Below are 23,616 nucleotides of genomic sequence, written 5' to 3' on the forward strand. Positions count from 1 at the left end.
TCTTTTTTCGAGGTTCTTAGTTTCTTTGCATTGATTTAGAACATGTTCTTTTAGCTCACAGAAGTTTCTCATTATCCACCTTCTGAAGTCTAATTCCGTCATTTTGTCACAGTCATTCTCCGTCCAGCTTTGTTCCCCTGCTGGTGAGGAGTTTTGGTCCTTTGTAGGAGGCGAGGTGTTTTGGTTTCAGGTGTTTTCCTCCTTTTTGTGCTGGTTTCTTCCCATCTTTGTGGATTTATCCACCTGTTGTCTGAGTAGTTGCTGGCTTTTCGATCGGGTCTCTGAGTGTATGCCCAGATTGTTGATGCTCACGTATTTCTGTTACTTAGTTTTCCTTCTAACAGTCTAGCCTCTCTGCTGTACCACTGCTGAGGTCCACTCCAGTCCCTGCTGCTGTGGGCTCCGCCCTGCTGCTGTGGACTCTGCCCTGCCATCCTCAGCTTCGCCCTGTTGGTGGAGTCTCTCTGTTGTGGCAGGTTGCCTTGGCAACGGCAGGCTGCATCAGCAATGGGCGTGTACCTCAGTAGGGGCGGAATGCCTCGGTAGTGGCAGACGCCCCTCCCCCATGGAGCTGCACTGTCCTGGATTCAGCTGCCTGCAGTGAAACTCTCAACCCTGAGAGTTTCCAATCGCCGTTTTGTTTGTCCCTGTAGGGGTGGGACCTGCCAACCCTGATCACTTGGTTCCCTGCCTCAGAGCCCTTTCTCCCTCTTATTTATTTATTTTTTTTAAATTTGAACTGTTGACTCTCTCCCAGGTGTTTTAGTCGCCTGCTGGTAGGGCACCGGGATCTGTGTGATTTCCCATGCAGCGGCCCATTGCACCAGCTCAAATGTCGCTTCCCGGAAATCTCCTTGTCTGGCTCACTGTCCAAGTCTCCTTTAATCAGATGGATATGCTAATCTGCCCTGCCAAATCTCAGATTGCCGGTTTAACAGGGCACTCAGATCAGCACGTTTTGTGTGGGGTGCCACTGCGCTGTGGCGCCGACCATTTTGGCCGGCGCTTGCCAGGAGTGCTGCGCTGCCTTCCAGTGTTTCTCCAACACCTGGTAATTTCCCTGTTCTGTGGGCAACAAAGATCCGTCTGGAAATGCGGCTAGGACTCACCCTCTGCGCGTTCGTTCACGGAGAGCTGCAATCCCGAGTTGTTCCTACCGCGCCATCTTGGAAAACCCTCAAGTTTCTTTTTCTTTTCTGTTTTCTTTTTTGAGACGGAGTTTTGCTGTGTTGCCCAGGCTGCGGTGCAATGGCAGGATCTCAGCTCATTGCAACCTCCACCTCCTGGGTTCAAGCGATTCTCCTGCCTCAGCCTCTCCTGTAGCTGGGATTACAGGCATGTGGCACCACACCTGGCTCATTGTATTTTTAGTAGAGATGGAATTTTTCCATGTTGGTCAGGCTGGTCTCAAACTCCTGACCTCAGGTGATCCACCTGCCTCAGTCTCCTAAAATGCTGGGATTATAGGCGTGGGTCACCGTGCCCGGCTACAGTTTCAGGTTTCTATGTGTAGGAGAACTATGGTACCATAGGCAAAAATAGGGATACAGAAAGAAAGTTTGCTACGGAGAAAATAAAAATAATTTAATTTTAGATACAATTTTTGGGAGACCAATTAGCATGACACTTGAGTTCAAGTTTTACAGTTTACTTGCTGTGAGACCCAGGCAAGTCTGGCAAGGCTTTACCTCTCTTATTTCCAACATCCTAACAGGTAAAGTGAAAGTGGTAAAATTCACCTAGCAGATGGTGCGGAAGATTAAATGAGATTTGTTTTTAAAGCAACTCTTGATGTATGTAGTATATAATCGATAAAAGAGTTTTCTTGCTATTGCTAAGGCTTTTGATACCACTAACAAATAAAATTAGCAGTAAGGATTAATAGTTGACACAATGAATTTGAGGTGATAGTGGAAGTATCCAGTGGGTAATCTAAGAGGTTGGAATTCAAGTGATATTCAGGTCCTGGAATCATCTGTTAAAAAAATGATAGTTGATGCTTTAAGAAGGATTAGTTATCCTAGGTAAGCATGAAGGAAGAAGTGGTGAATTTGAGGAATCACACAACTAGGAGGTGTGAAGAGGAAGAAATGTTTAACAAGACAAAGGTAGGGCCGGGAGCAGTGGCTCACACCTGTAATCCCAGCACTTTGGGAGGCCAAGGCTGGTGGATCACCTGAGGTCAGGAGTTCAAGACCAGCCTGGCCAACATGGTGAAACCCCATCTCAACTAAAAATACAAAAAAAAAAAAAAAAAAAAAATTAGCTGAGCATGAGTGAGAACCTGAAATCCCAGCTACTTCAGGAGGCTGAGGCAGGAGAATCGCTTGAACCTGGGAGGTGGAGGTTGCAGTGAGCCAAGATCACACCATTGCACTCCAGCCTGGCAACAAGAGGGAAACTGTCAAAAGAGAGAGAGAGAGAGAGAAAACTGAAGGAAAAAGGATGCAATATTCCAGAATTCAAGAAAGGGGTCATTTCAAGAAAGAAGTAAGCAGACATTTCCAAATGTGGCAAAAAGTCACATACCATGTATTACTTACATTTCAGAGTGATTTCAGGAATTTGGAATGATTTTCAAAACCACACGTATTAGTAAATTGTTTAGTTTATTGGATATGATTTAAGAGTACATATTTATGACCTTCAAGGATGGATTTCCTTGGAAATCATAGCAATCAAATATTAATTTAACAAATAGGGTCTGTAATAGGCATATTAAAGTATCAGAGCAGTGCTAGATTATAAAGATAATCTAATGGCATTTTAATATGCAAATAGGAATAAAAGCTGTTGGGAACTAGCTCTTTAATATTCAAATATTCCTTCTTACAATTTATACTCATTTGTTTAATACACTCAGAGAGCAAAGTGTAAACTTCAACCACTCTTTGTCCAAATTGTCACAAAACCCAAATGATACAGCTCAGCTAACTGAGATTTTACTGTTTTGGTGAGTCATGCATGTTGGTGATTCGAAGAACTATGTGTCAAATATCAAATGCCTATTTACCCTTCAATCTCTGTTTATAAATTTAAGTGATCTTAGAAAGCTAAATATGTCTCCCGAAATGAAAATCTGCCAATCTCATGGACTTGAAAATGTGATTGGTTTGCATTCATGACTTACATATACCTCTGAAAAATCATAGCTAAGTGTCATCTCCAAGGCCCAGCTGATTCAAGGCTTCACTGGAAAATGATGTCAAGGACCCAATTCAATTGAAATTTATGAAGTAATCACAACTGATTTTTTTTTTTTAAGAGACAGGGTCTCACTCTATTGCCCAGGCTGTAGTGTGCAGTGGTACAATCATAGCTCACTGCAGCTTCAAACTCCTGGGCTCAGGTGATCCTCCTATATCAGCCTTCCAAGTAGCTAGGGACAATTAATTTTTAAAAACAAGTTGACTTACAAAAGGTAGGCAACTACATAGATAAATTGCCAAAGGGAAAGAGGGGGGAAGAAAATTAAAGCCAAGATTGTTACAGAGCAATGTCATCCATTTGCTAAACAAATTTTGTCTCAAGTTTCCGAAGTGAAAAAAAAGAGGGAAGAGGCTGACGCTTTTTTTTTTTTTTTTAAGAAGGAGTCTCACTCTGTCTCCCAGGCTGGAGTGCAGTGCCACGCTCTTGGCTCACTGCAACGTCCACTTCCAGAGTTTGAGTGATTCTCCTGCCTCACTCTCCCAAGGAGCTGGGACTACAGGCCCACGCTAGTATGCCTGGCTAATTTTTGTGTTATTAGCAGAGACGAGGTTTCACCATATAGGCTAGGCTGACCTCAAACTCCTGACCTGGTGATTTGCCCACCTCAGCCTCCCAAAGTGTTGGGATTATGGGGGTGAGCCACTGTGCCCGGCCTTGATGCTTTAATCATAAAATTAACAAGTTGTTTAGTAGAAGCCAGGTTTCTCCTGAGGCTGTAGCCCCAAGGAAACTTATCCTGTGACTCCTCATAGAGGAACCTGGCAATCTATCAGATCGGGCTCTCAGTAAAATCCTTGTGTTGAATATAATAACGCACTTCTTAGAGTTGGGTCTGATAGCACACCCCTTCATGTAAGCACAGTTCAGTCAAGTTTGTCTTGAACCAGGAGGCAAATGCCTGGGATTCAAATAAAAGCACAGTGACCTGACAATCAGGTTTGATCCACAGATAAATTTTAGGATATCCAGCAGGGTAGAGAATTTGCATAACCTTCAGGCGATTCTTCACAAACATTATTTCTCAAAAATCAGTATTTTGCTAAGGGATTGGACAGCAGGGAGTTCAAAGTTGTATTCTCTAATGAGAATCCAGAGTGCGGGTTTTCTGTATGATCACATACCTTTAGCACTGACAGTCCAAGAGGAAGAACCAAGTTTCCTTAGGAAAACTACGGAATACAGTTTAGCACATAGGTGCTAAACTTTTAAGAGAGCTGCTGTCTCATTACCACTTGACTCCTTTGAGCCTATTTTTCAGTTAAAAATAATAAAAATCATTTTAAAAAAACATATCAGGGCAGGCACAGTGGCTCACACTTGTAATCCCAGCACTTTTGAAGGCAGAGGTGGGCAGATTGCTTGAGCTCAGGAGTTTGAGGCCAGCCTGGGCAACATGGCAAAATGCTGTCTCTATCAGATACACAAAAATATTAGCCGGACCTGTGGTCCCAAATGCTCAGGAGGCTGAGGTGGGAGGATCACTTGAGCCCAGGAGGTTGAGGCTGCAGTGAGCAAAGATCACACTGGTACACTCCAGCCTGGGTGACAGAATGAGATGCTGTTTTTCTTTTCTTTCTTTTTTTTTTTTTGAGACAGAGTTTTCTCTTGTTGCCCACACTGGAGTGCAATGGTGCAACCTTGGCTCACTGCAATCTCTGCCTCCTGAGATCAAACGATTCTCCTGCCTCAGCCTCCCGAGTAGCTGGGATTACAGGCATAAGCCACCATGCACAGCTAATTTTGTATTTTTAGTAGAGATGAAATTTCTCCATGTTGGTTAGGCTGGTCTCTAAATTCCAACTTCAGGTGATCCAGCTGCCTCAGCCTCCCAAAGTGCTGGGATTGCAGGTTTGAGTCACTGCACCTGGCTGAGATACTGTCTTAAAAATTTTTTTTATCTATTTGTGCGTACACGCTCGCGTACACACACACACACACACACACACACACACACACAAGCATTATTTTGGTTTGTAGACATGGAAGAGTTTTCAATTGTAAGCTCCCAGGGTGTCTAATTTGGTCCTCACTGCCATGTGGCGAGGCACAGCCTATAAGAGCCTCATTTCATAGACAATTGCCAAAAAAAGTAGGGGGTGGGCTTTAAAATATCTTTGAGGGCTAATATTCCAGGATTTTCACGGGAACTACTTTGCCTGTTTGGCCTTTCAGGATAACAGATTTGATTGTTTTAGTGCTCACCTATTCTATTTGAACTATAAAATCCTAGGAGGCAGGGTAATCGTTTGTGTTAGGAGAGCCCCAGGAGGGTGCTTAGTCAATATTATCCTGTTTTCGACCCCATCTGTGCACCTAAATCTTCCCCATCCTAATTCTTCTTTCCTGAAGTTATGATGAAAGCCTGTTAAAGTACAGGTTCAGAAATGTAAATTTTTTAAGTTGTCAAGCCAGCGGCAAAAGAAACTATGACCGAATGACTTACAGCTTTGAAGAGCCATAAAAGACCTTTATTTGGAGGCACTCACAACCCCCTCATTGCCCTTCACAACATTCATCTTGGGAAGGAAGGGAACGGCTGCCCAGAAGCTGCAAACCATCTCTATCCTTGCAATTACCAGCCCCGAGGATGGTAATGGGGCATTAGTAGAATTCTCAGGAGCACCCACCCAGGATATGCTGAGAATATTAACATGGGCAAGAGTCTGTTAGGAAGACCCTCTGTCCCTGTGCTAATTGCCCCAGACTCATTATTGCTGCTTCATTGTACAGGGGATTGATTCATCGGGTCACATGTGCAGCAACACATGTTGGAGATGGGAGAAGCTATTTAATGCCTGCAAAAATAGAGATGCAATGCAGGCCGGCATGCAGCTGCGGCCTTGACCAGTACCACCAAGTTCATGCTGGGCCCAGAGCCAGCAAAACAGTCGCAGGAGAGACAACCCCATCGCATGTTAATAATCCCTCAACTTGTGAAAGATAAAGGCTTTCGTTCAGTATTTACAAGGACTGAAAGTCAAGATTTCCTTGTATAGTTTGCATTTCTAAGTATGGTTTCTTCTTCTATCATTTTTTTTCTTCTCCTGGTAGAAGTTTTAAAAACAGCCTTGATGGGCTAGAGTTAAAAGCTGGTCCATACCAAAATGGAGGAGCTTGTCCCGTGAATTTGAGTCGTTGTCCATTGGTACCCCTGAATGGGGAGCGTGTTATGGGAATCTGGGGTGTTCATTCTATTCTTACTGTTTTCTTTGTAAACAACAGCCCTCTTCATTATCATCATTAAAGTTCCAAACACTTAAATGACTTAAAAGCAAAAGGAAGCATACTGTCAATACATTTTACAAATGAGAAAAGTATATTTAAATGTTTATTTAAACATTTCACACTTTTGAAAGAATGAAGGTTGTATAGACCAATGCTTCTTGAACTTTAATGTGTCTGCAAATCACTTGGGCACCTCATTAAAAGGCAGATTTTGATTCCATTGGTCTGGGGTGAGGCCTGAGAATCTTCATTTCTAGTGGATTCCCAAGTGATGCTGATGCTGTGACTCCAGGGACCATTTGTATAGCAAGTACACAAACCTACCCTATTATCAGCAACATTTCTACCATTCAAAAATAAACTCTAGGCTACTCTCATGAAAGCATTGAAAAGGGCATTTTGCTCAAAACCAAGTATCTGAAATTTAAAGATACTCTAGAAAGACACTTGTGATTTTTTAAAAATGAGATAAACTCCTGTCTATATACTTACAGTATGTACAGAATCTTCCTTTAATTTTTTTCTAGCGTTTATCATTCATACGCACTTTTCAAACTTACTTTTAATACATCACACATATTAATTGTGTTGTTGTTGCTGTGCAGTAGCACAAGAATAGCTCACTGCAGCCTCAAACTCCTCCAGGCTCCATCAGTCTTCTGGCCCCAGCCTTCTGAGTAGCTGAGACTAGCTGCATGTGCCACCGTACCAGGCTAACTGAAAAAAAATTTTTGGCTCACACCTATAATCCCAGCACTTTGGGAGGCCAAGGTGGTGGATCACTTTAGGTCAGGAGTTCGAGACCAGCCTGGCCAACATGGTGAAACCCCGTCTCTACTAAAAATACAAAAATGAGCCTGGGTATAGTGGTGCACGCCTGTAGTCCCAGCTACATGGGAGGTTGAGGCAGGAGAATGCTTGAACCTGGGAAGCAGAGGTTACAGTGAGCCAAGGTCATGCCATTGCCCTTTACCCTGGACAACAGAGCAAGACCTTATTTCAAAAAAATAATAAATAAAATAAAATAATTTTTTTTTTGTAAGGACAGAGTTTTGCTCTGTTGACCAGGCTGGTCTTAAACTCCTGGCTTCAAACACTCTTCCAGCCTCAGCCTCCCAAAGTGCTGAAATAGGCATGAGCCACCATGCCCGGCCTTTATATTTAGTAATTTTAAGACTAAGTAGCTGTTACCTAATTAGGAATGAAGAGAGATGTGGCTCCAAATCATGGACACAGCACAAGCAAAGTTCAAGAGGCCTCCGCAGTACATGGAAAATCTGCCCTCACATCTGAACTCCCTACTTGGACCGGATGGCCCTGTTTGTTCCTATCGTACTGTTGTATTAATAAGGCCCTCTTTCACTCTCGAAGGGGACCCAGTTTAGAAAACAAGTTATATTACTTATAGCTTATACTGCATGAATAGTAACCTGGCATTTAACACATTGTTTTCCTGTATTGTTAATCATTTCTGCTTATATCCACGTCTCAGGTTTCCAATGAGATTATAACTTATTCAAAAACATCTCATTCATTAATTAGATCTTTACCAAGAATTATTTCAAACAACCTGGTATCATTGTCCCATATGCAGAAGCAAGTTAGATCAAATACCTCTGAAAGTCAGAAAATATTTTAAAAGTCTATTCAGTAACTATCTGCATAGTGGTGGCAGCCCTAATAGAACACATTTATCCATCCATCCTTCCTTCCATCTGTCCATCCATTTATCTATCCATCCATCATATAACCATTCATTCATCCATCTATCCATCATTCATTCATCCTTCCATCCATCACATATCCATTCATTCGTCCATCTATCCATCTATCACATACCCATCCATCCATCCATCCATCCATCCATCCATCCATCCATCCTACAAAACCTTATTGAAAACCACTTTGTGCCAGGCTCTGGGCTAAGTGCTAGAAGTACAAAAACCAACTCTTGCCTCCCAGGCCTATTGCTTAATCCTTCACAATGACATGTTTATTGACTCACTTTAAAAAAACAGACTTTTTTTTCCAGTTTTTGAGAAGGTCATTTGTTTGGAAAAATGGGAGCAGAAAACAATTACCTATTGGAATGAACACTTATAGAAATATACAGACTGTGACTTTGGCTCAGGCTCCTAGATGATCTAACCATGTGTCTACAGGGGAGTAACTTCCATTCTCTGTGTGAAATGAAGTGATTGCAAAGATCCCTTCCGGTTTCACTGTTCTATTATAGGAGGTAAGATGTTTACTTCTCTGCTGTTACAAACTTCTAGGAAGAGCAAAATTTTAGGAAAGCTTTGAATAGCAGAAGGAATAATTTCATTGAAGCCTTTAGAAATGAGTAATTATAAGCTAAGATACTTCTTAGCTTTTTGCAAATTTTCCTTTTTTACCTCTCTCTTCCATCTTTAGTTTTACAGTTTGCCAAGATTTCTTTTCTTTATATTTTCTTTTATTAAAATTTGTGTTTTGTGTGTGTGTCTTTGCCATTAGTCTCTCCATCCAACCACATATACCTTCCTATCCTGGTCCCCATACCTCCCATGCTCCTACCCCTAACCTTGTGTTCAACCATCCTCTTGGCTTCCTGAACTTCCCTGGAATCTTTCAGTGCGATCACGCTCCTATTGCACTCCTAGTCCAAGTCTTGCTATCAATTTCAGTTTTTCTTCCCTTGGAATTCACTTTCCCCACCTCTACCAGTTAGGCATTTGCCACACGGCCTGCATTATTAGTATGTATTATTCGTTTTTTTCCAGGTGAAAAATGGTGTTTTTCACCTGGAAAAAAATCGCTGTGTTACCCAGGCTGGTCTTAAACTCCTGGCCTCAAGCAGTCTTCCAGCCTCGGCCTCCCAAAGTGCTTGAATTACAAGCATGAGCCACTGTGCCCAGCCTTTATATTTATTAATTTTTTTTAGATGAAGTCTCGTTCTGTTGCCCAGGCTAGAGTGCAGTGGCGTGATCTCAGGTCACTGCAACCTCTGCCTCCTGGTTTCAAGTGATTCTCCATCCTCAGACTCCCAAGTAGCTGGGATTATAGGCACCTGCCATCATACCTGGCTAATTTTTGTACTTTTAGTAGAGACAGGGTTTCACCATATTGGTCAGGCTGGTCTTGAACTCCTGACCTTGTGATCTGCCCACCTCAGCCTCCCAAAGTGCTCAGATTACAGGCATGAGCCACTGTGCCTGGCCTAATTTTAAGAAGACTAAGTAGCTGTTACCTAATTAGGAATGAAGAGAGATATGCTCTAAATCATGGGCACAGCACATGCCTAGGTGAAGAAGCCAGAGGTCAACATAGCAATAGGGATCTTGTATTCCCTGGAAAATCTGCCAGTTTGACTTGGTGTGTCAAGAAGCTCCCTGACATGCCCTGTGAATGGCATGGATCTCTGCAGATTCATTTGCCCAGTAGATATTTATTAAACACCTGCTATCTACAGCATTGAGTTAAGGCAGAGGGACAGCAGTACAAAGAAGGAGAAGGTACAACATTTCTCTTCTTGGAACTTACAATATAGAAGGAAAGACAGACTTGAAAACAAAAGAATTTCGGTGCAGTGTGACAAATGCGATACCACCATGGGAACATGGTGAAGAAGTCCCTGATGATTCCTGTGGGAAAGCTTCCCTGGGGTATTGGCATTTGATTTCACAGTTGTTTCTTCTTTGCCACCCACTGACAGGTGTTTCTGACTCGAGGGCCTTGCGCTGGTAAGAAACAGTTCCAGTTCTTTTTTGTCTGTGTCCTGAGCTAAAGCAGCCACACTTGCAGTTGTCCATTACAAAGATAAATAAATGCACTAAGTGCTGGTACAGGTTCTTTAAGGTAAAATGGGTCAGGACTTGGGAAGCAATTTATATCTGTGCATGAAAAGCAAAGGAAATATTTAACTTTTGGAAAATACACGGCTGGGGAAATGAGAGTTCTCGTGGCAGGAGAGGGACATGAGGGCCAGGCCACCGCAGTAATAACCACCTATCACAAACACATAAATAAATAAAAGGACAAATTCTGAGCTCTTCTATGAATTCAAATCCTATTGATTCTTTTTGGTTAAAATTCAGAAATATTTTGGGTAATAATGCATTAATGCCTATGAATTTTTTTTCCCTAAGACAAAGTCTTGCTCTGTCACCTGGAGTGCAGTGGTAAAATCTTGGCTCACTGCAACCTCCACCTCCCAGGTTCAAGCAATTCTCCTGCCTCAACCTCATGAGCAGCTGGATTAGAGATGCTCGCCACCATGCCCAGTTAATTTTTGTAATTTTAGTAGAGGCGGGGTTTCACCATGTCGGTCAGGCTGGTCTCGAACTCCTGACCTCATGATCCACCCGCCTCAGCCTCCCAAAGTGCTGGGATTACAGCCATCCCTGATGATTTCTATGGGAAAGCTTCCCTGGTGTATTGGGTATTGGCATTTGACTTCACAGTTGTTTTCTTCTTTGCCACCCACTGCCAGGTGTTTCTGACTCAAGGGCCTTGCGCTGGTGAGAAACAGTTACAGTTCTCTTTTGTCTGTGTCCTCTGACACGGGCTAAGTGTGTTGACCAATGCCTATAAATTTTTAACATTAAATCATTTACTAGAATAGCTAGGAGAGATCCTGAAAGAAAGGGACACAGAACTAATGTAGGATGGGGATTGGGCAACTCATCATGGAGCAAGACCCACAAGAGTAAGGCAGGGTGAGGAGCCGGCACAGTGTGTGCTTTGTGGAATGTAGGGAAGGAGGCCGACCGATCTCTTTCGGGAAAATCTCATCCTTCCCCTGGCTCCCATTAGCCTATGCCAGTGACTCCACAGCTGCTTCTTGAGGCCAGATCTGTCCTGTGAACTCTGGACTCCTGTGAGCTCTATTTGATTTGAAGCTGTTTCCACACCTGCTTCTCTCCTTGCTTTTTTTGGACCCACTCATCCACCTAATTGTCCGAGCTCAGTACCTGGACGGTGAGTCTGACTCCGCCTCCCCTCTCACCCATCAGGCTTAAGCATGCACCCAGCTCTGGTCCCCCCACCTCCTCCCAGCATTCCAGTCTCTCCATTTCTGTCCATTCCTGTGGTTGTGCCCTAGGTCTGGCTCTCACCATTCAACACTGGATTGCCTTGATAGACTCACTGGTTTCCTTCACTGAAGTCACCTTTCAAACCACTCTCTACCCTGCAGCTAGAATGAACTTTCTAAAGCTCGAATTGGTTGTCCCGTTTGTATCTAACATTTATCTCATTATGGATGCAGTCCATACTCGTGAGCGTAGCCTGCAAGGCATCTTCAGGCTCATTCTTGTTACATCCCTGCCCACGGCTCCCACATTCTCGTTATCATCAGCAGTTCCCTGCACATATGCTTTCTCTTGCTCTGGGCTTTTGCACTGCTGCCTCTGGGATTGCCTTTCTGCCTGCCCACACTTGGAAAGCTTCTATTTGTCCTCCCAGGCCTCAGCTTGGGCAGCATCAGAAGGATTTCTACCCCCATTTCCCCGTGAGACCAGCTGCAATATGCCTCTCATTGCAGGCATAACACCTGAGCTTACCCGACAGCACTGGATGTCCTGTTCTGCAAGTGCAGAGCTGGGCTCTGACTCTGGTGACATTTTTACTCCTCAGAGCTTTACCTGGTCAGAGTGCACACTCAGTTTTTACTTTTTTAAAAAAAAATTTTAGTAGAGATGGAGCTTCACTATGTTGGCCAGGCTGATCTCTAATTCCTGACCTCAAGTGATCTGCCCACCTCGGCTTCCCAAAGTGCTGAGATTACAGGCCTGAGCCACCAAGTCCAGCCAACACTAAATGCTTGATGAAAGAAAGAAGGAGGGAAGGAAAGGGGGAGTTGTCTGAAAGAGGAATAAAAGGTCTTCAAATCATACTCGGTCTATTTTCTCATTTTCCTAAAGGCTAACTTCTTCCTCTCCTCCTTTTTGTTCAGAGAGACCATGATGTGACTTATACATACAAACTGGTAAAGTATGACTGGGATAGGCTAGGCAAGGTGGCTCAGGCTGTAATCCCAGCACTTTGGGAGGCTGAGCCTGGAGGAATACTTGAAGCCAGGGATTCAAGACCAGCCTGGGCAACATAGTGAGACGTCATCTACAATAAATAAAATTGGTTGTGTATAGTGGTACCTGCCTATAGTCCTAGCTACTCGGGAGGCTGAGGTAGGAAGATTGCTTGAACCCAGGAGTTTGAGACTGAGGCTGCAGTGGGCTATAATTGCACCACTGCACTCCGGCCTGGGCAACAGAACCAGGAGCCTGTCTCTAAAAAGAAAAGAATGTATGGCTGAGGTGTCTTTCCCCATAACTAAACCAGACTGATTATACAAGTGATGAATGATTGACTGGTGCTGAATAGTTAACAGGTAAGAGTCATTGCTTTGAAGGAAAAAACGAAAAGCTCAAATCTACTTTACAAACGATTTACCACTGAGGTTAAGAGATTAGCTTTGCTCTCTGAGAGACCTGAGTTTAAGTCTTGGCTCTGCCATTTGCTATGACCTTGGATAAATGAATGTCTTTAAGCCTCAGTTTCCTTATCTGTAAAGTGAAGATCATAGTAGTATCTACCTCATAAGGTTTTCAGAGATTAGTAAAGGTATTAAAGAATTTAGTGCACTTCCTGGCACGTAGTGACAAGAAATGTTGGTCGTTATAGTAATCAGTGGCAGCAGGAATCTGGACTTCTCTTTGATTTCAACATGCATCCCTCTTTTTCTTTGTCTCATAATTTGGCAATTTTTTTGAGATAGGGTCTTGCTCTGTTGTCCAGGCTGAAGTGCAGTGGGTTCAATCATGGCTCACTGCAGCCTTGAACTCCTGGGCTCAAGAATCCTCCTGCCTCAGCCTCCTGGGTAGCTGGGACTATAGGCGCGCAGCACCACATGCCTGGCTGTTTTAAATTTTTTTTGTAGAGATAGGTTTTACCATGCTGCCTAGGCTGGTCTCAAACTCCTGGCCTCAAGCAGTCCTCCCACCTCAGCCTCCCAGAGTGCTGGGATTGCAGTGTGAGCCTTTGTGCCTGGGCTATTTAGCAATTTTACAGTCAGATTCTGGACTGATGGGCTCCCACTGAAGGCTTCCTTCCTAACTCCCATCTGACCTTCGTCTTCCTCAGCAGTGATTCAGCTCCCCACCCCTCCGTCACCAGCCTCTGCAGACTTCTGGGTCGGGAATTAGTCAACATTATCATAAAATCTTTGGCTTGCTCCTTATGAGAAACATCATCTTAAATCCTGTTCCAACTTGAGAAAAGTCTCACAAGCTACATAGGAAAAGGAGCCATTATCACATTTACTCGTGGGTATGTTATCTAAGTCATATAATCTCAAGTACAAGTTATTACTAGAAACTGCTATGATTAATAAGAAAATGTGTTTCTTATCATAACACACATCTGACAAGCCGCATCTGTGGGGTTACCACCTTGTACTATGTTTAAACAACTAGTATTTTGCATTTTTCTGTTTTATGCAACTAAACCTTATCCTAATCAATATGAAATTCAACACCCACAAGTTGGATGATATATACAATAAAATCCAATTGTGTCATTGGCTTAGTGGAGAAGATCAGATATGGAGCAGTGATGAGCAGATACCATCAGTTGGAAAATTAGTGACCCTTGTTATGCTGTAGCAAAAAAGTCATTTCCTGAATCATATAGAGCAAACAACATGCGAACTGAAAGTATAGCTGGGGGAATGGGTACGAAATGTAAAATTTTGGTTTGTATTGATTGCATCTTGTGGCTTTTAGCTAAGTGCTGTGATAAAGATATGAACTCTGCCAGGCACGGTGGCTCATGCCTGTAATCCCAGCACTTTGGGAGGTCGAGGTGTGCAGATCATGAGGTCAAGAGATCGAAACCATCCTGGCCAACATGGTGAAACCCTGTCTCTACTGAAAATACAAAAATTAGCTGGGCATGGTGGCGCACGCCTGTAGTTCCAGCTACTTCGAAGGCTGAGGAAGGAGAATTGCCTGAACCTGGGACACGGAGGTTGCAGTGAGCTGAGTTCATGCCACCGCACCCCAGCCCAGTGACAGAGTGAGATTCCATCTCAGGGAGAAAGAAAAAAAGACGTGAACTCATCTGGAGCTATCCTGCCTGTCAACAGAGATGGAAGGAAACACAGCTTTGTAAAGATTAGATTCTGCCTGTAATCTAAACTCGGCTGTGAGTCCTGTAATTGGGAGTCTTGTAGGATGAAAAATTCAGCTTCTAGTGAGTGCAAACCCATCGGGCCTTGGCAAGAGATAAGGCTGTGGCCCCAGGCCCATTCAGAGCATCTTCCTAGGTTCTTTGCCAGACAATGGAAACAAGCCCAGACACAAAGATTAGATGAAGCGTGTTCCTGTCTCACCCAGCTTCCTTCTATCAAATGGTCTCAAGGCAGCTAGGCCAATTGGAGAGGGAAAGGATGGCAGAGCATAAAGAGCTCTAAATAAAAGATCAGAGCCTTCGGTGTGAGAAGTGTTTCTGGACACAGTGTTCGGCTGTAGTAACTCACGCTCGGAATTGACTGGAGGCAAAGAGTTTGGATGGAAACTTACTATGTTTGGACAGAAACCTCAAGCTTGGTCTGCAAAAACTTCTGATTAGTCAACTCTGAAAAGAATTCCTGGGAACCTGCACCTGCACAAGCAGGAAGTTGGCTGTGGAAACCATGCAACTTCAAGATGATCCTATCTCCAATGCCCAGGGCTCAGATACAGCCATGGAGGAAAACAGACAAGGAAGAACTCTCAAGAGGGCAAAGCCAAAGGCCACAGGGGGCAATGGATAAGAGAGTTCCTCCAAGGCAGCAGCTCAGTCAAGGAATGACCTTCTCTGCCAGCAAAGGGAGCCTTTGCCACTCCTAACCAGAAGGATCAGATCATTGCTGTGGATTTCTTTCTCCCCTTTCTCCTCTTTCTCTCTTTCTTCTTTCTTTCTCTCTCTCTCCCTCCCTCCCTCTTTCTTCTTTCTTTCCTTCTTTCCTTCTTTCTTTCTTTCTTTCTTTCTTTCTTTCTTTCTTTCTTTCTTTCTTTCTCTTTTTCTTTCTTTCTTCTTTCTTTTTCTTTCTTTCTTTCTTCTTTCTTTCTCTCTCTCCCTCTCTCCTTCCTTCCTTTCTTCTTTCCTTCTTTCTCTCTTTGTCTCTGTCACCCGGACTAGAGTGCAATGGCACAATCTTGGCTGACTGCAACTTGTGCCTTCTGGGCTAAAGCGACCCTCTGCCTTAGCCTCCCTAGTACCTGGGACTACAGGCACATGCCACCACATCTGGCTAATTTTTTTTTAGAGACAGAGTTTCACTATGTTGCCCAATTCAAGTCATCTGAGTAATCACAGAGTGCTGGGACTATAGGCAGGAGTCACCATGCCCAGCCTTTCCCTGCTTTTCTAATGTTTTTCTGTGTGTCTGCTTATTCTGCTCCTATGCCAGCAATTATATTGCATGTAAATGCAGACAACATTTTTTGGTTTGCAAACTACCAGACCACGAGGAGGCATTTGCAGACATGATTGAGAAGATTGCACATCACCTAAAGATTCTGGACTCTGAGTGAGATGCCCTAACCGGATGAGAAATCCCAGGGTCTACACAGGAGAAGAAGAGTATTCATGAGTATATCTGCCAGAGGAGCGGTCTACAGCATAAACTACTAGTTGCCTTCCAAAATCCACTCTTTGCTTCTCCTTTAGCATAGAAATCCTGACTTTTACCCAGGCACATTGCCGCCCAGGCTAGAAATCTATATTTCCCTGCTTCCTTGACCATTAGGTGTGACCAGGTAATTACATTCTGGCCAATGAGATAGAAGTAGTTGTATTGGAAGGAACTGCGTGGAAGTGCCCTTAAAAGAGTAGAGGCATGCCTTTCCCTTCTTCTCTCTGATTTGAGCTTGGAAGCAGGGATGTTCTGGGGAAGCTTCAGCCACCATCTGGAATGATGGGGCTGAGGGGCCCAGAGAATACAACGGAGGATGATGATGTCATGCAGCTACCAAACCAGCCCTGGGTACTGCTTATCTTTATGTTTCTTTTAACGGAGAGAGAAATGAAATTTAATCTTAGTTAAGCCTTTGTCTTTTGCAGTTTTCTGCTATGAAGTTGAATGTAACCATGATTGGTAGACTCTTCATGCATAATTGGGCCAATTGAACTCTAAGACTATGGAGAAGGCGATTTAATGGTGTGGATTTGACATCTGGTCCATGGATCAGTTGAACTATTTTTTGGGAGGTTGAGAAGAAATACCTTTGTTGTTCTTCCTTTAGCTTTAGAAATAGCCAGGGTTAGACTGAATTAGAATGCAAACCTGATTACTTTTCATGATTGAAAAATATTCTATAATATTTTGCCTAATTAAAACGATTATAGAAGCCAGGCACAATGACTCATGCCTGTAATCCCAGCACTTTGAGAGGCTGAGGCGGGTGGATCACTTGAGGTCAGGAGTTTGGAAATAGCCTGGCCAACATGGTGAAACCCCGTCTCTACTAAAAATATAAAAATTAGCCAGGCATGGTGGTGTGCACTTGTTACATTTCTCTGATAAATTTCTCAATTACTTTTCTGTGTTATCTTGGAGATTTCTGAGTATTCTTAAAACTGCTATTTTCTTTGGGAGGCCAAGGTCAGGTGTTTGAGGTAGATCACAAGGCCAGGAGTTCAATACCAGACTGACCAACATGGTGAAACTCCGTCTCTACTAAAAATACAAAAATTAGCCAGGTGTGGTAATGTGCACCTGTAATCCCAGCTACTCTGGAGTCTGAGGCAGGAGAATCACTTGAACCTGGGAGGTGGAGGTTGCAGTGAGCCAAGATTGCGCCACTGTACTCCAGCCTGGGGACAGAGCAAGACTCCATCTCAAACAAAACAAAACTAAACTAAAGAAAGAATTATACAGTATATACTCTTTCCAGCAGATGCCATTCTGCCTACTGTGGATACAGAGAAGAGAAACCAGAGGCCGTGGTTTTGGGAGAAGCAGCTCTATCACCCACACTATCCAGTCTAGCGAGCGTCCAATATTAGAAAGAAAGGTTAGGAAGAAGATGTGGTTTCACTTGTCTGATAATTTAGAAAAAGGACTCATCAGAAAAGTAGTCAAATTTAGTATATTAGATTCAATCCAATGGTTATTTCTGTCGTTTTCTATGGGCTTACCTTGGGTTTCTCAGCCTCGGCACTATTGACATTTGGACCAGATGGTTCTTTGTGGTGGGGACTGTCCTGGGAATCACAGGACTTTCAGCAGCTTCCCTGGCCTTGACACTCTACGTTCTAGTAGCAGTGCCCTCTGCCCCAGCAGTGACAACTAAAATGTCTCCAAACTGAGACATTTTGTCCCAGGTTGAGAAGTACTGGCTTAACATGAGGTTTACGGCTCATACCATGTTGTTCTGTGATGCACAGAGCCTGCCGTTAGCACATGAGTGGGATGAGGAGAAGCCACCAGTTGTAGCTGGAACACAGGAGCCAAATACATTTTAGCACCTGCTCTTGACAGATAACTTTAAAGATAGCTATAATTTAATAAGTACCTAATAAAAGTCAGACACTCTCCTTAGTAACTTCACATGTACTGCTATGCTTGGGAAAAGTTTTTTTTAAGTATAGAAAAGCACAATAACACTTCTCATGTTTCCTTCCCAATTTCCTTTCTGTTAGAAATTTAGTGTGTATCAATCGACTTTTTATGCTTTTACTAGGTAAAAATACATCTATAAATATTTAGTGTTGCTTTGGGTATTTAAGAATATTTATGGCCAGGTGTGGTGGCTCATGCCTATAATTCCAGCACTTTGGGAGACTGAGGCGGGTGGATCACGAGGCCAGGAGTTCAAGAACAGCCTGACCAATATGGTGAAACCCTGTCTCTACTAAAAATATGAAAATTAGCCAAGCGTGGTGGTGTGTGCCTGTAATCCCAGCTACTCAGGAGGCTGAGGCAGGAGAATTGCTTGAACCCAGGAGATGGAGGTTGCAGCGAGCCAAGATTGCACCACTGGAATCCAGCCTGAGTGACAGAGTGAGACTCTTTCTCAAAAATAAAAAAATTTTAAAAATTAAAATTTACATAAATGGTATCATACTGTATAAAACTATCTGCAGCAACTTTTTTTTTGAGAATGTATTTGTTGACTACAGCAGTTTCTTCTGTGAATTATTGTATCATTTGCTTATTTTTTCTTTGTATTCTCTTTAAAGTTTATTTAAAAGAATTTTAGTATATTTCGTATATTAATGCTTTGTTTTTCGTGTTGCAAACACCTTCTTTTAGGCTTTTGTCTTTAAATTTTTTCTAAGATGTCTGTTATTGTGTTGAAGTTTTTAAGTTTCATGTAATTCAATTCACATTTTTAAACATTTGTCCTTTTTGGGTCTTAAGAACCCATTCCCTGTTCCAAGGTGGTAAAGATACTATCCTACATCTCTAAACCTTTCAATGTTTTATTTAAATATTCTATTTGAAAGCCTTATGGAGTCTTTTGTGTATATGGTGTGAAGTAAGGATCTCAGTGGGAAAACTACGACTTAGGTAAGGGACTTGCTGGAGTTGCATTGTTAGTACATGGTGGCAGAGCCAAGACTTGAATCCAAGTTCGTCTGATCTCCAAAGCCCATACTTGTTTCCCAGTGCTACTGCAGGAGGCCAGGTATAAATATGTGTCATAGTTTATTTCTCAATACATTTTCTTGTTTTCTTAGTTTGAGGGTACCAACTATCTCTAGGTGCATCCTGGAATGGAGAGTCTGAGGTTAAGTCATTTCAATTCCAGTATGGAAATTAGGGTCTGTTTGCTTTGGTGGAGGATCCTCCAAACTACATGTGGTTTGAAGCATCCGTGGCCAGTAAGGAACCTCGGACTGAAGTGAGAACCACAGAGGAGCGGAAGTGGCCTCAGCCGTCACTGATTCGGGGGATTTGACCTATGTATTTAGGATTCTCTCTTTTTGTCTCTTGCTGCTCAGTTTTTCGCTGGCGGTAGATGTGGTGGTATTAGGGCAGAAAGAAGAGTACTGAATAGCTCTGAAGGGCTATTTATAGCATGCTACTGCTTTTCAATATTGCTTCAAAATTTAAGGCTATTAGCTCCTTTTGTTTAATTTAATTTTTAATTTTTTATATATATTTTTTGAGACAGAGTTTTTCTGTTGTCAACCAGGCTGGAGTACAATGATGCAGTCTCGACTCACTGCAACCTCTGCCTCCCGGTTTCAAGTGATTCTCCTGTCTCAGCCTCCTGAGTAGCTGGGATTACAGGCATGTACCACCACACTAATTTTGTATTTTTAGTAGAGATGGGGTTTTACCATGTTGGCCAGGCTGGTCTCAAACTCCTGACTTCAGGTGATTCACCCACCTTGGCCTCCCAAAGTGCTGGGATTACAGGCATGAGCCACCACGCCAGGCCCTTTTTGTTTAATTTTTGTTGCAAATATTTCTTAAGTTTGTTATTTTTGGTCTGTGACATTGTTGTGTTTTGCATCTTTTTTTGTGTGTAATTTATCAATTTCCACCATCATTTCTTTCATTACATGTATACTTAGCAAGTTTCTACTTGCCTCAAATCAGTTAAAGTCACATATGGTTTCCTTTAGAAAAACATTTAAGTTTTCTTTACAACTTGTTTTTCATCATATAAACAAGATGTTTGTTATTATTTTTTAAGACAGTACAAAGGAATTTAACATGAAAAGAAATTCCCTTCTTTTCCTCTCAATTTTCAGCTCTACTCCCAGAGGTAATCACTGTTAGCAGTTTCTCGGGTATCAATTCCAGAGTATTTTGTGAACATCAAGAGTAAACAGGAGTCACAGCAACAGACCATTTAGGGAACTTGTTCTGTCATCTCAGAGTTGCTTGTCCCAAAGCTGAGAAGGATTGGCTGTAATGTCTCTCCACTCCTAGGGGAGTTGCTAGGTGATTCTGCAAACCTCACCAAACCGGCCCTGCAGCCACATCCCCTGCACCTCCTGACCTACATAAGCAGAGGCCAGGAAGTCTGTGGGAGGATTCCCTGGAGGAGGCAGTCCCCAGCCTAGGGCAAGGGTTCTTCATCCATCCTCAGCAAGTTGCGAACATGAATGGGAAAAATATTCTGTCCTTATATTCACCATCCTCCAGCTGAAATGTTGCATTTCCTCCAATTATGAATGTAGGCAACAAATACAGTAGTACTAGCAACAACTATAACTAATTGTCTCTAGTAGAATGCACGGGTGTTTTCATATGACATAACAGCTGTTGCAGATATCTCAAAATACCTGTATATTCATCACTAGTTAGAAATCACTGTTAGACCTTGTTTTTTAGTCACCCATGCTGGAGTGCAGTGGTGGGATCTTGGCTCACTGAGACCCCTGCCTCCCGGGTTTGAGCGATTCTCCTGCCTCAGCCTCATGAGTAGCTGAGACTACAAGCGCCTGCCACCATGCCCGGCTAATTTTTTTTTTTTTGCACTTTTGGTAGAGACAGGTTTTCACCATATGGGCCAGGCTGGTCTTGAACTCCTGACCTTGTGATCTACTCTCCTCGGCCTTCCAAAGTGCTGGGATTACAGGCTTAAGCCACCGTGCTGGGCCTATAATGTTTTAATAAAGTATCATCTAAGTGAAAGAAACCAGACAGAGAAGGACAAGCACTACATCATTTCACTTACATGAGGAATATAAAATAGTCAAACACATAGAAGCAGAGAGTGAAATGGCGGTTGCCAGGGACTGGGGAAGGGGGGACACAGGAGGTGTTGGTCAAAGGGTATAACATTTCCCTTATACAAGATGAACGAGTTCTAGAGAGCTACTGGAGAGCATGCTGTCTGTCATTAACAGAACTTGCATACTTGAGCGTTTACCAAGAGTGTAGATCTTAACTGTTAGGTGCTCTCATCCCTCTGTCTCTCTATCACGTGTGCCCATGCACATAAATACAGAGGGTGGGGGGAACCTTTTGGTGGTGATGGTATGTTTATGACATAGATTGTGGTGATGGTTTCATGGGGGTGCACTTATCCAAACTCATTAAGTTGCATACATTAAATATGTACAGCTTTTTTTTTTTTGAGATGGAGTTTTGCTCTTGCTGCCCAGGCGGGAGTTCAGTAGAGCAATCTTGGCTCACTGCAAACTCTGCCTCCTGGATTCAAGTGATTCTCCTGCCTCAGCCTCCTGAGTAGCTGAGATTACAGGCATGTACCACCATATTTGGCTAAATTTTTTTTGTATTTTTAGTAGAGACAGGGTTTCACCATGTTGGCCAGGCTGGTCTCAAACTCCTGACCGCAAGTGATCCACCCACCTAGGCCTCCCAAAGTGCTAGGATTACAGGTGTGACCCACTGTGCCTGGCCTGAATATGTATAGCTTTTGGTATGTCAATTATATCCTAATAAAGTGATTTTTTTTAAAAAAGATTTTTTAGGAGGAAGAGTTATCACTAGACTACACATTTTCAAATGATTATGATAAGTGCATTTCAATATAATTGGTAACCTTTGTAGTCTAGTATTAATTTTATTTTGTAATTGAAAATATTATTTATTTATTTATTTATTTATTTTTGCGATGGAGTTTTGCTCTTGTTGCCCAGGCTGGAGTGCAGTGGCACAATCTTGGCTTACCTCAACCTCCCTCTCCTGGGTTCAAGCAATTCTCCTGCCTCAACCTCCGAGAAGCTGGGATTACAGGCACCCACCACCATGTCTGGCTAATTTTGTATTTTTAGTAGAGATGAGGTTTCTCCATGTTGGTCAGAAACAGCTCCTGACCTCAGGTGATCTGCCCACGTTGGCCTCCTAAAGTGCTGGGATTACAGGCATGAGCCATTGTGCCTGGCCAAAAGCATCATTCTAAGGTGTCCACAGTTTCACTAGACCATTAAAGGGACCCAAGCACAGGAAAGATGTAAAGGGAGAGTGTGGTGTGGGGCAATTCCAAGTTTGCCACTGGGAGAAGAGAAGACCTACCTGTAAACCAGGAGGCTGCTGTGCCCCACTTTGCTCACTGCTGGTGGAGATGCAGGGGTCTGAAGGCTCATCCTGGTGCTGACACTGGCACAGAACAGTGAGAACGTTTGTGAGAGGTGGACCCATTCCCTTCCCCACCCCATCTTCCCTCCATCTCCATGCCCCCACTTCCTATCCCTGTGCTCTCCCTCCCTCCCTTACTGAATTAGATGTCTGACTGAACATAGAAACTGGTCTCTCCTTTTCATCTAGAGAAATCTGGATACAAAAGTCTTGCTAGAGCAACCTGTCCCAGCAGGATGAAGAGAAAGCAGAGACAGCAGCTACATTCACCCCATCTGAAATGTGGAGGGTAAGGATGTACTGTGGACCAAGTGAATGCAACAGATGGTGGCTCAGGCCATCTAGCTGGTGCCCTGCCCAAGGTGGCTGGCTGGTGCTTGCAGCCCCTGCCCCACATCCCCCAGGCTGTGATGGGGATGGCTAGGTGGGAGCCTAGGAGTGGGACTGAGATGACCCAGTGTGCATCAGACAATAGTGCCATGGAGAGACCCTCAAAGGTCTCTTAAGCCCACATAAGAGGACCCTCCCAGAGAGAGGGCTTGACTGTCAGGACAGCTGCATGACTTAAATAAAAGCACATTTTCCCCAACTCCTTTTCCCTCCCTTCCCTACAATGCCAGAGGGGTCAGAAACAGTAGAGAGAGGGCTGGGCATGGTGTCTCGTGCCTGTAATCCCAGCACTTTGGGAGGCTGATATGGGTGGATCACCTGAGGCCAGAAATTTGAGACCAGTCTGGCCAACATGGCAAAAGCCCATCTCTACTAAAAATACAAAATTAGCTGGGTGTGGTGGCAGGCCCTTGTAATCCCAGCTATTCGGGTGGCTGAAGACAGAGAATTGTTTGAACCTGGGAGTTGGAGGTTGCAGTGAGACGAGATCATGCCACTGCACTCCAGCCTGAGCAACAGAGTGAGACTCTCTCAAGAAAAAAAGAAAAAAGAAAAAAAAAACTGCAGAGAGTGAGAGAGAGAGAGAGAGAGAGAGAGAGAGAGAGAGAGAGAGAGAGAGAGAGGAGGAGTAAAATGCAGAAGGAGCAAACAGCCCACCTTCCAAAACAGGGACCACGAGCCTGGCCTTAGGTGGAGGGGAAAAGCCTTTGAATAAATATAAAATTAGTCTTTGCCCTCACTTACTGAACTTCTCATACCTG

The 23,616-nt window shown here is 43.4% G+C and overlaps 1 protein-coding gene across 2 annotated transcripts in view; it reads right to left on the reverse strand.

Moving 5' to 3' along the window:
• CDYL (chromodomain Y like) overlaps positions 1-23,616 on the reverse strand; it is a 260,756-nt gene that overhangs the window by 208,839 nt on the left and 28,301 nt on the right. For both annotated transcript variants that reach the window (XM_035295025.3, XM_035295024.3), the window contains exon 4: positions 22,403-22,486. In XM_035295025.3, the coding sequence (XP_035150916.3) occupies positions 22,403-22,486 (84 nt within the window). The remainder of the gene's footprint in view (positions 1-22,402; positions 22,487-23,616) is intronic.

The sequence above is a fragment of the Callithrix jacchus genome, chromosome 4 (assembly GCF_049354715.1).
Source record: "Callithrix jacchus isolate 240 chromosome 4, calJac240_pri, whole genome shotgun sequence".
NCBI classification, from domain to species: domain Eukaryota; kingdom Metazoa; phylum Chordata; class Mammalia; order Primates; family Cebidae; genus Callithrix; species Callithrix jacchus.